The sequence below is a fragment of the Equus caballus genome, chromosome 19, assembly GCF_041296265.1.
Source record: "Equus caballus isolate H_3958 breed thoroughbred chromosome 19, TB-T2T, whole genome shotgun sequence".
Classification (NCBI taxonomy): Eukaryota; Metazoa; Chordata; class Mammalia; order Perissodactyla; family Equidae; genus Equus; species Equus caballus.
The window spans coordinates 44,217,186-44,230,651 of NC_091702.1; the positions used below are offsets into that span (position 1 = coordinate 44,217,186).

The following is a 13,466-nucleotide window of genomic DNA, read 5'->3' on the forward strand; positions in this document are numbered from 1 at the left end:
CTGTATCTGTAATAAGAGTAGTTTATACCTGCATTAAAATTGTTATTGACACTAGAGTTACAAATGGCAATCATACTAATCTGTAACTTTTTTGAAATATATGTGACTAAAAGTCAAACTGTTCAAATACAGGAAAAATATTAAGACAAATAGTAATTTACTAGCAAAAAAGAATATGACTGTATAAAAATTTTAATTATACTAAAAACCATGTTTCTTGAAGATGTTCTTTCTTCTCACCCAAGTAATTATTTAATGGCTACTTTATTATACCCAGTGTGATAAAGAGTTTGCCATTATCTTTTTGTACTTTTGCAGAGTTTATTTTTTTTCTGATTCTTAGGATGAAGCACGAAAACATTTTAACTGTCCAATACTGGAGGGAATGGAACTTGAAAATCAAGGTGGTATGGGCACTGAGCTCAACCATTGGGAAAAGCGGTTATTAGAGGTTAGTTTATTTTAAAATTTTACTAGGCATATTTTTTCTTTAAAAAGTAATTCTTACTCAAGTTATTGAAACAGTGTAATAGGTTATAAAGTAAAAAATTTAATAATCTCTTTTCCTCTTCAGCTCTTCAGATCACTTTCCAGATATCACTATTTTAGGTTTTTTGTATATCCCTCCAGAAATATTATAGATAGATAGATAAATAGATAGATATAGATATAGATGCACCCACTAGCACACACAGTTGTTTGGTATTTTAAAATAGGTTCATACATTTATGCGTCTTTTTTCACTTGATATATATTAGACATCTTTCCAAGGCAGTAATACAGCTGCTTCTGCTGTAATGTAATGTATGCTTTCCAAAAAAAGCTTTCTTCAAAATCAAACACTAAAAATAACAAGCTTTGTGAGAAAAGCAAATACTAGAGCACTGATGAAAGCAATAAGTCATAATAAAAGTACTAGCTCAGGGGCCGGCCTGGTGGCGCAGCAGTTAAGTGCGCATGTTCTGCTTCAGCAGCCTGGGGTTCACCAGTTCGGATCCCGGGTGCGGACATGGCACCGCTTGGCAAGCCATGCTGTGGTAGCCATCCCACATAGAAAGTAGAGGAAGATGGGCATGATGTTAGCACAGGGCCAGGCTTCCTCAGCAAAAAGAGGAGGATTGGCAGCGGATGTTAGCTCAGGGCTGATCTTCCTGGGAAAAAAAAAAAAAGTACTAGTTCAGTTTAAAAAGACATCATATTTCCAATAAATTAACTTCTATAAGTACTCTAGTATTTCTTTACCTTAAACAGCAACAACCACAAAAAGCAATGGTAGGTGGATGGGAGACTAAATCTGAGTAATGGGGACAAGAGTAAATGTACAGAGCTTAGAGAGAACCCTGCAATAAGCACTTCTAAGACAGAGCCTCTGGCCACGCTAAGCCAAGTGGAAGAACATGGAATGAATAAGCGTCATGTGCAGTACAGCGTTCCTCTGTTGCTCTGTTCACCTGTCTTCGTGTGTTTAGCTGCTATTGCTCCATGGCAGAAAACCTTAAAATCTAGAGAGAAATCATTATTAACCAACACAATTGCATATTATGCTGACGTCATTCCCTTATTTACCAGTCTCACATATGCTCGTTCACATTACAGAAACACATGCTTTAGTAAAATAGACTGTATACTTGAATCTACTCATTTTGTATAAGGTATAATCTACATAGTATTATACAAATGTGAAAACAGTCCTGAGTTAAACAACCATGTTTTAAATTTTTTATTTTAAAAATGTAATGAGCAATTTGTTTATATCTGCAGTGCCTTCCAGAAGTCATGCTCCAATGGGTGTTCTTAGGTTCAACTAAATAATCAGACAAACTCACAAGACCTAAACAGGCCGAACTGACCAAAAATTCAGTTAGAATGACACAAGAAAGAAAGCACAGGCTGCCAGCATGATTTCTCTTGTGCGCCACACAGCAATCTAGGGGCTATCATCTGTGTCTCTCTCCCTCCCACTCCAGCTCAAATACAGGAGCACAAGACCATAACAGAGGGGTGAGAGAACCAGCCTAATTTAGAAGTATCATATCCCAAATAAGAACCAATATCTTTTTTAACAGTTCCATTGATAGAACTTCCAGATCCCTGAAAGGCACATACCCATAAGAGTCAGTGCACACGGAGAAGTCTTAGACTGTGGTTTACCAACAGGCATTCAGGTTCATTTACAGTAGCCCCAAGTCCAGAGGCATATCAGGAGGTCTTTTTCCCTCAAGTGCTGTTGCCTGGTAACACAGTTGACATACCACCTTTATTAGGTTTCCTGGGGAGGAGAACTAGAAAGTTAACTCAAGGTCAGATTTGTTTACCCAGAAAAAGAAAGGCTAAATCCCTGGGAGTGGGATTTCTGGGTCAAAGGGTATACATACATACATATATATATATGCGTATTTATTTATTTATTTATTTTTAGAGATCTATTTAGATAATTTAGGTAGTTGCAGCTTACATATGTCATGACTCAAGGAAGCAAAGTTATGAAAAGAGTGAAATTAATGCTTGTGCTGACTGTTCTTATCTAGGTGGCCACAGAGTAACAGTGAAACTTATGGAAGGCATACATGCTTATTTCTCCCACGGGAATTTCAGTTTCTTTATTTTTCTTAAGCAGTTTTCTCAAGTGATTCCCTTTAGAAAGTGGTAGATCGGGCAGAAATGAATATTTATTTACTTTTCAGAAGATTTGAAAGTAGTAATTTTATTAATTTCCTTAACTGCTACCTTTCTTTGAAATCAACTTTCTGTCCTTGAACTATTTTTTTAAAAGCTAATGTTAAATTAGTTGAGATAACCATCCAGTGTTCAACATAAGGATGGGAAGAATGATCAGAGGTGCCCAAATATGGAAGATGCTTCTTAAGAGACAGTGAAGTCCTTACCGTTAGGTGACCTCCTGATAGGAATTTTATTATATGAATTAAAACACTGGGTAGATAATAGACCTTAATGATATTTTAGGTCCCTCATGTAACTACTTTGATCCTATTGATTCTATGATACTTGTTTTGAATATTAATGTATATTTCTGTGATCAAAAAGTTGAAAGTTGTATAAGCATTTTCTTTGTAATTCAGGCAAATATTCCCTCTCCCAATATTTTGTTAGTATCTGTCTCAACCACTCACTTTACTTTGCCTAGATAGTGTAATATTTTTACAGCATTTTTGTTTCCATACATTTATCTTCATTTTCATCAGAGTTGTAAATGCTGGTTGTCTACCATTGCAGGGAAATTGTACACATTATAGACATTTGAGGCAGAAAGTAGATTTCACTTTAAGCTTCAGTCTTGTCATTTTTAAGGAAGGCTTATGTATTTCACTATTTTAAGTGAATATTTTGTCAGCCTCTCACACTTGAGACATTTTAAATATAAACCAAAGTAATCACAGAAATTATTGAGAGCTGCGAGGAGTCCAGTCTTCTAATTAAAACTTGTTGTTGATTTTCAGAATGAAGCAATGACAGGTTCACACACGCAGAACCGAGTCCTGTCTCGAATCACTCTGGCATTAATGGAGGACACTGGGTAAGACAGCTGTGAGAATATTATATGAATTATTTATTAAAATGAAATGAATGTTAAGATTAATATTAAGGTGAAATAAATATTAGCTTAAGAAAATACTGACAATTTACAGAGAAGTTAAATATACTTATTCTTTGAATTTTGTGCAGTTAGCTATCCATTACCTGTACCAACTCCATGCCTTCATTCTGTTTTGTTTTGTTTTTTTTTAAAGATTTAATTTTTTTCCTTTTTCTCCCCAAAGTTCCCCGGTACATAGTTGTATATTCTTCATTGTGGGTTCTTCTAGTTGTGGCATGTGGGACGCTGCCTCAGCGTGGTTTGATGACCAGTGCCATGTCCACGCCCAGGATTCGAACCAACGAAACACTGGGCCGCCTGCGGCAGAGTGCGCGAACTTAACCACTCGGCCACGGGGCCAGCCCCCATGCCTTCATTCTGTAAATGTTTGAGGCCCTGAGGTATAGGAAGAATAGAGCAAAATCCCTGGCATTATGAGATTTATTTTCTAGTACATAGAGGCCATGGTAATATGAAGGAAAGACTAAACATTTTTTTATTGTAGATGAAATTGGTGATATATAGATTGCTGGTTTTTAAAGCAGTAGAACTTTCTGGTAAAGCAGTAGAATACTGTTTTTACATGGCTCCAATTGGAGGCTGTTTCTTGGTCGGCTCCTGAGTCCTTTTGACAGGACTCATTAGTTTTTGACATCTTCCTTGCTTTTTGATACATCACGCACCTTTTCCTAGATCTGGGCATCAGCCAACCTTCCAAAGAGTACTGGTTCCTTCTAATGGAGATGAGCTTTTACAAACCATAACCTAGGTAATGTGTTCATTGCTACTGGGTTGTCATTACTTCTCGTAATTTTCATTGGACCAAGTTGGGAAATTCATATTTTTGGAAAGAAAAAACTGGATTCCTTTTAGTGCCATTATAACTCTTTCCCATTTATCCCTGAACAGCAATGGCCAGCAGAAGTGATCCTCAAAAGTGGTCCTGCTGCCCTCTTCAACAACCAAACAATGCTACTTTCTTTAAGATACCAGTAGGATATAGAAGCATTGTGGCGGGCGTGAGTCACTAGTGAAATCATGTCACTGGTGAATTTTAAAGCATATTTCCTTTTTCTGAGGCAACGCATCAGCAACGTGGGCCAGACATTCCTAAATGTCTGGCAATATTTTTAAATTGTAGACATGGAAATTAATTTTCATAAATCCATAAGACTTCAGTGTAAATTAACTAAGTTGCTTCTCCCAGTAAAAAACGTTATCATTTATCCATCCAGAAACCTGGGAATCATCTTTGATAACTCCCTCTCCCCACCTCTCACATCCAGTCATCATCAATCTTGCTTGATTTTTAGCTCTTCAGTATCCCTGGAGCTGTCTCCTTTTTTGGTCACCACTGCCTTTATCAAGGCCCACCATTATCTTTTGCCTGGATTACTATAGCAGCTTTTTTTTTTTTTTTAATCTGTCTTCCTGCATCTTAAGTGGTCCTTTCTATTGCCAAAAGCCATTTACACATTCTATACAAATACCCTTTAGAATTTTTTTTAGGCCAAGTGTCTCACATAGTAAGAAATACATCATGACCAAAGAATATACATACATGTATAATGGCTAAGAGCAAAGATGTTGACAAAAGTGCCAAGACCGTTTAATGGGAAAAGAGTAGTTTTTTCAATACATGATGCTAGGACTATTGGATATATACATGCAAAAGAATAAACCCCTGGGGCCAACCCAGTGGCGTAGTGGTTAAGTTTCTGTGCTCTGCTTTGGCTGCATGGGGTTTGTGGGTTTGGATCCTGGGTGCGGACCTACACACTGCTCATCAAGCCATGCTGTGGCAGCATCCCACTTACAAAATAGAGAAAGATTGGTGCAGATGTTAGCTCAGGGACAATCTTCCTTAAGCAAAAAGAGGAAGATTGGCAACAGTTCTTAGCTCAGCGCCAATCTTCCTCACCAAAAAAATAAAAAATAAACCCCTACCACACATGATATACAAAAATTAACTCAAAATTTGTCAAACACCTAAATATAAGACCTAAAACTATAAAACTCTTAGAAGGAAACGTAGGTATAAATCTTCATGATAACTGAATTAGGCAATGATCTCTTAGATATGACACCAAAAGCACAAGCAACTAAAGGAAAAATAGATAAATTGGACTTAAGAAAAAATAAAAGCTTTTGTGCTTGAAAGGATACTACCAAAAAAGTGAAAAGACAACTCACAAAATGGGAGAAAATATTTGCAAATCATCTATCTGGTAAGGGTCTGTTACCCAGAATATATAGGCATACCTCGGAGATACTGCAGGTTTGGTTCCAGACCACCACAATAAAGCAAATATTGCAATAAAGTGAGTCATACAAACTTTTTGGTTTCTCAGTGCATATAAAAGTTATGTTTATACCATACTGTAGTCTATTAAGTGTGCAATAGCATTATATCTAAAAATCAATGGACATACCTTAATTAAAAAATATTTTATTGGGGGGCTGGCTCCGTGGTCGAGTGGTTAAGTTCGCGCGCTCCGCTGCGGTGGCCCAGGGTTCGGATCCTGGGCGTGGACATGGCACCGCTCGTCAGGCCACATTGAGGCGGCATCCCACATCCCACAACTAGAAGGACCTGCAACTAAGATATACAACTGTGTACAGGGGAGGTTTGGGGAGATAAAGCAGGAAAAAAAACAAAGATTGGCAGCAGTTGTTAGCCCAGGTGCCAATCCTTAAAAAAAAAAAATACTTTATTGCTAAAAAATGCTAACCATCATCTGAGCCTTCAGCAAGTCTTAATCTTTTTGCTGGCGGAGGGTCTTGTAAAAATGCATTATCTTGAAGCACAACAATGTGAAGCACAATGAAATGAGACATGCCTGTATCAAGAACTCTTACAACTCAACAATAAAAAGACAACTTAATTTAAAAATAGCTGAAGGATTTAAATAGATATTCCTCCAAAAAAGATACACAAGTGGCCAATAAGCATTTGAAATGGTTCCCAACAATAGTAGTCCTTAGGGAAATACAAATCAAAACCACAATGACATACCACTTCACACTCACTAGGATGGCTATAATCAAAAAGACAATAGCAAACATTGATGAGGATGTGGGAAAATTGGAACTCTATACTCTGTTGGTGGGAATGTAAAATGATGCAACTACTTTGGGAAACAGGTTGGCAGTTCCTCAAAATGTTAAACAGATTTACCATGTGATCTAGCAATTCTACTCCCAGGTATATATCCAAAAGAAGTGAAAACATGTCTGCACAAAAACCTGTACGTGAATGTTCGCAGCAGCATTACTCATAATAGCCAAAAATTAGAAACAAACCCAAATGTCTATCAACTGATGAATGGATAAACAAAATGTGGTATATCCATACCAAGGAATGTTATTTGGCCATAAAAAGGAATAAAGTCAAGAGAATCAGAAGACAAGCTACAGACTGGGAGAATATGTTTTCAAAAGACATCTAATAAAGGACTGTTATCCAAAATATACAAAGAACTCTTAAAACTCAACAATAAGAAAATGAACAACACAATTAGAAAATGGGCAAAAGATCTGAACAGACACCTCACTAAAAAAGATATACAGATGGTAAATAAGCATATGAAAAGATGCTCCACATTATACGTCATAAGGGAAATGCAAATTAAAACAACAAAATGCCGCTACACACATATTAGAGTGGCCAAAATCCATAACACTGACAACACCAAATGCTGACAAGGATGTGGAGCAACAGAAACTCTCATTCATTGTTAGTGGGAATGCAAAATGGTATAGCCACTTTGGAAGACAATCTAGCAGTTTCTTACAAAATTAAACATAATCTAATCATAACAACCCAGCAGTTGTGCTCTTTTATATTTAATCAAATGAATTAAAAACTTATGTCCACACAAAATCCTGTACACAGATGTTTATAGCAGCTTTATTCATAATTCCCAAAACTTGGAAGCAACCAATTTGTCCTTCACTATGTGAATGGATAAACTGTGGTACATCCAGATGATGGAATATTATTCAGAGCTAAAAAGAAAGAAGCTATCGAGCCATGAAAAGACATAGAGAAACCTTAAATGTATGTTACTAAATGAAAGAATCCAATCTGAAAAGGCTACATACTGTATGATTCCAACTATAGGACATTCTAGAAAAAGCAAAACTATGGAGACAGTAAAAATCTCAGTGGTTCCCAGGGGTTAGCAGGAGGAAGGGATGAACAGGCAGAGCAGAGGAGATTTTAAGGGCAATGAAATTATTCTGTATGATAAGGTAGTGGTGGATACATGGCATTGTACATTTGTCCAAAACCATAGAATGTATAACACTAAGAGTAAACCCTACTGTAAACACTGACTTTGGGTGATTATGATGTAGCATTGATTGCAACAAATGTAGCACTCTGTTGCAGTATGTTGATAATGGGGAAGGCTGCCTGTTGGGGAGCAGGGGATGTATGGGAACTCTGTTCTTTCCACTCAGTTTTGCTGTGAACCTAAAACTGCTCTAAAAAATAAAATCCTTTAAAGAAAAAAAAAGTGAAGTACTAATACATGCTACAACATGTATGAACCTTGAAAACCTTATGCTAAGTGAAAGAAGTCAGACAGAAAAGACCACATTCCATTTCTGAGAAATGTCCAAAGTAGGCAAATCTATGGAGACAGACAGTAGATCAGTGGTTGCCTGGGACTGGGGAATGACTACTAATGGGTACATAGTTTTTTGGGGGGTGATAGAAGTGTTTTGAAATTAGAGGTAATGGTTGTACAACTTTGTGAATATACTAAAAACATTGAATTGTACACATTATGAGTGAATTTTATAGTATGTGAATTGTATCTCAGTTTTTGAAAAAAACACACAAACGTTGAAATCAGAGCCCTAGATTCAAATCTCAGCTCTGCTGCTCCCTGGCTGTATCTTTGCCTCAGTTCTTTCATCTGTAAAATAGGGATAAAAAGTGATCCCTACTTCATAGAGTTTTATGAGGCTTTAATGAGTTAATATATGTAAAGCCCTTAGTACAATGTTGGGCACATTCTAAGTACCAACTAAGTATTAGCTATTATATGTAAAACTGAACCGAAGTTTCGTGAAATGATATTTACTCTTACTATCTACAATGCACTCCTTTTTTCTATTCTATTAACTTTATTTATTTATTTTTAGAGATTGGCACCTGACTAACATCTGTTGCCAATCTTTTTTTTTTCTCCTCCCCAAAGCCCCCCAGTACCTAGTTGTATACTCTTGTTGTGAGTGCCCCTGGTTGTGTTATGTGGGACGTCACCTCAGCATGGCCTGCTGAGTGGTGCCATGTCCACACCCGAGATCCAAACCAGTGAAACACTGGGCTGCCGAAGCAGAGCACACGAAACCACTGGGCCGTGGGGCCAGCCCCTCTATTAATTTTAAAAAGAGAGAGAAAGAAATGTTGATTAAAATCCTCTAAATTGAAGATAAACAAAATTGACAAACCCTTAGCCAGATTCACTAAGAAAAAAAGAAAGGAGTCTCAAATAAATAAAATTAGAAATGAAAGAGGAGAAATAACAATGGATACCACAGCAATATAAAAGATTATAAGAGAATATTATGAAAAACTATATGCCAACAAACTGGACAATCTTGGAGAAACGGATAAATTTTTAGACTCTTATAACCTCCCAAAACTGAATCAAGAAGAAATAGAGAACCTGAATAGACCAATCACAAGTAAAGAGATTGAAACAGTAATCAAAAACCTCCCCCAAAAAAAAAGTCCCGGACCACATGGCTTCTCTGGAGAATTCTACCAAACATTCAAAGAAGATTTATTACCTATCCTTCTCAAACTATTCCAAAAAATTGTGGAAGATGGAAAAATTCCTAACACATTCTACGAGGCCAACATCACCCTGATACCAAAGCTAGACAAGGACAGCACAAAGAAGGAAAATTACAGGCCAATATCACTGATGGGCATAGATGCAAAAATCCTCAACAAAATACTGGCAAATAAAATACAGCAATACATTAAAAAGATCATACGCCATGATCAAGTGGGATTCATACCAGGGACACAGGGATGGTTCAACCCCCGCAAATCAACCAGCGTAATACACCACATTAACAAAATGAGGAACAAAAACCACATGATAATCTCAATGGATGCAGAGAAAGCATTTGACAAGATTCAACATCCATTCATGATAAAAACTCTCAATGAAATGAGTATACAAGGAAAGTACCTCAACATAATAAAGGCCATATATGACAAACCCACAGCCAACATTATACTCAATGGGGATAAACTGAAAGCCATCCCTCTGAGAACAGAAACAAGACAAGGGTGCCCACTCTCATCACTCTTACTCAAAATAGTAGTAGAGGTTTTGGCCAGAGCAATTAGGCAAGAAAAAGAAATAAGAGGAGTCCAAATATGCACTGAAGAAGTGAAACTCTTTCTGTTTGCAGATGACATGATTTTATATATAGAAAACCCTAAAGAATCCATCAGAAAGCTATTAGAAGTAATCGACATCTGCAGCAAATTTGCAGGATACAAAGTCAACTTACAAAAATCAGTGGCATTTATATACTCCAGTAACGAACTAACAGAACGAGAACTCAAGAATATAATCCCATTTACAGTTGCAACAAGAAGAATAAAATATCTAGGAATAAATTTAACCAAGGAAGTGAAAGACCTATACAAGGAAAACTATAAGCTAGTACTGAAAGAAATCAATAATGACATAAAGAAATGGAAAGATATTCCATGCACATGGATTGGAAGAATAAACATAGTTAAAATGTCCATACTACCTAAAGCTATCTACAGATTCCATGCAATCCTAACCAGAATCCCAATGACATTCTTCACAGAAATAGAGCAAAGAGTCTTAAAATTCATATGGGACAACAAAAGACCCCGAATAGCCAAAGCAATCCTGAGGAACAAGAACAAAGCTGGTGGCATCACAATCCCAGCCTTCAAAATATAGTCCGAAGCTATAGTAATCAAAACAGCATGGTACTGGTACCAATACAGGCACATAGATCAGTGGAACAGAATTGAAAGCCCAGAAGTAAAACCACACATCTTTGGCCAGCTAATCTTTGGCAAAGGTGCCAAGAACATACAATGGAGAGAAGAAAGCCTCTTCAATAAATGGTGTTGGGAACACTGGACAGCCACATGCAAAAGAATGGAAGTTGACCATTGTCTTTCTCCATACACAAAAATAGACTCAAAATGGACCCAAGGCTTGAAGGTAAGACCTGAAACCATAAAACTTCTGGAAGAAAATATAGGCAGTACACTCATTGACATCAGCCTTAAAAGGATCTTTTCGAGGGGGCTGGCCCCGTGGCCTAGTGGTTAAGTTCGTGCGCTCCGCTGCAGGCGTCCCAGTGTTTCGTTGGTTCGAATCCTGGGCACGGACATGGCACCGCTCATCAGACCACGCTGAGGCAGCGTCCCGCATGCCACAACTAGAAGAACCCAGAACGAGAAATATACAACTATGTACTGGGGGGCTTTGGGGAGAAAAAGGAAAAAAATAAAATCTTTAAAAAAAAAAAAAAAAGGATCTTTTCGAGTACCATGTCTACTCCTACAAGGGAAACAAAAGAAAAAATAAACAAGTGGGACTTCATCAGACTAAAGAGCTTCTGGAAGGCAAAGGAAACCAGGATCAAAATGAAAAAACAGGGGCCAGCCCCATGGCCCAGTGATTAAGTTCGCACGCTCCACTTTGGTGGCCCGGGGTTTCACCGGTTCGGATCCTGGGTGTGGACATGGCACCACTCATCAGGCCATGCTAAGGCAGCATCCCACATACCACAACTAGAAGGACCCACAACTAAAAATATACAACTATGTACCGAGGGGCTTTGGGGAGAAAAAGGAAAAAAAATAAAATCTTTTAAAAAAAAAATGAAAAAACAACCCACCAACTGGGAGAAAATATTTGCAAATCATGTATCTGACAAAAGGTTAATCTCCATAATATATGAAGAACTCAAACAACAGAACTACAAAAAAAAAACCCAGTCAAAAAATGGGCAGAGGATATGAACAGACATTTTTCCAAAGAAGATATACACATGGCCATTAGGCACATAAAAAGATGCTCCATATCACTAATCATCAGGGAAATGCAAATGAAAATTACACTTAGATATCACCTTACACCCGTTAGAATGGCTATAATCACCAAGACAAAAAATAAATGTTGGAGAGGTTGTGGAGAAAAGGGGACCCTCATATGCTGCTGGTGGGAATGCAAACTGGTGCAACCACTATGGAAAACAGTGTGCAGACTTCTCAAAAAATTAAAAATAGAAATACCACATGACCCAGCCATCCCTCTACTGGATATTTATCCAAAGAACTTGAAATCGACAATACAAAGAGGCTTCTGCACCCCTATGTTCATTGCAGCTTTATTCACAATAGCCAAGACATGGAAGCAACCCAAGTACCCATCAACTGATGATGGATAAAGATGATGTGGTATCTGTATACAATGGCAGACTACTCAGCCATTAAAAAAAGACAAAATGGTCCCGTTCACAACCACATGGATGGACCTTGAGGATATTATGTTAAGTGAAATAAGCCAGACAGAGAAAGACAAACACCATGTGATTTCACTTATTTGTGGAACATAAACTTATTGACAAAGAGAACGGTTTAGTGGTTACTGGGGGATGGGAGTTGAGGGGTGGGCACAAGGGGTGAAGGTGCACATTTACATGGTGTCTGACAAATAATGTACAACTGAAATTTCACAATGTTACAAACTATTATGACCACAATAAAAAAAATGTTTTTTAAAAAACCTCTAAATTGAGGCTGGCCCCGTGGCCGAGTGGTTGAGTTCGTGCGCTCCGCTGCAGGTGGCCCAGTGTTTCATTGGTTCGAATCCTGGCGCGGACATGGCACTGCTCATCAAGCCACGCTGAGGCAGCGTCCCACATGCCACAACTGGAAGGACCCACAACGAAGAATATACAACTATGTACCGGGGGGCTTTGGGGAGAAAAAGGAAAAAGAATTAAAAAAAAAACTTTAAAAAAAACCTCTAAATTGATCTCACAGCACCCTAATGCCACTAAGAAACCCTGTTTCTTATGCTCCTGCTCTTTCAGCTAACTTGTGCTCTTCCTTCTGGGTTTAGCTTAAAGTTGCTTCCTCAGAAAAATCTTTCCTGATTCCCTAGGCTAGCTTAGGTTTCCTTATTAAAGTGCTCCTGTTAGCATCTTATACTTAACCTCTGTGGTACTCATCAACCTTGTAATTTTTTAAAAATATGTGTCTTCCCCACTAGATTATAATCTTCATAAGGGCAGGACCTGTGTGTGTCTATTCATTGCGGTGGCCTTAGCATTTAGCAGAGTGCCTGCCGTGTAAGAAATGTTTAATAACTCTTGACTTATAGTACGGAACAGCTGCAAAGAAAAGGTGTCGAGAAGGTTTCAAGAAATGTGGCTGGAGTGCCTAGCTGGTGATCGAGTAACACAGTGCTGTTACTGTGACTGCACTTACCAACCTGGGCTAGCTATGGTAATTCCTAAGGCAATCTAGCTACTTTACATTTTTTCCATAGCGAGAAAGACTTCCTAACCCAGGCACTGCTGAAATGATTGACTAGGGGCATCTGTTACTATCTGGACAACTTGACCTGTTGTGATACCAAGTTAGCTAATTAACGTAACACGTTGTAGCTGCAGAGGTTCCAGGCATTGTGATATTGGAGTGCTAGGATTCATTTCTTCACTCTCTGCGTGAGAAACTTCTGTTCTTTGAAAGAGGAGTGCTTTGGAAGAAGCTATGTCACAAATTTCTGCTTATGTTTAACTTTGAGGGAAGGTGGATGGAGTGGAGGGGATGGTTTTT

At 37.9% G+C, this 13,466-nt stretch overlaps 1 protein-coding gene across 2 annotated transcripts in view; it reads left to right on the forward strand.

Moving 5' to 3' along the window:
- Positions 1-13,466, forward strand: part of LMLN (leishmanolysin like peptidase) — a 75,195-nt gene that overhangs the window by 37,681 nt on the left and 24,048 nt on the right. For both annotated transcript variants that reach the window (XM_023623595.2, XM_003363371.5), the window contains exons 10-11: positions 344-451; positions 3,459-3,535. In XM_023623595.2, coding sequence (XP_023479363.1) covers positions 344-451; positions 3,459-3,535 — 185 coding nt within the window. The remainder of the gene's footprint in view (positions 1-343; positions 452-3,458; positions 3,536-13,466) is intronic.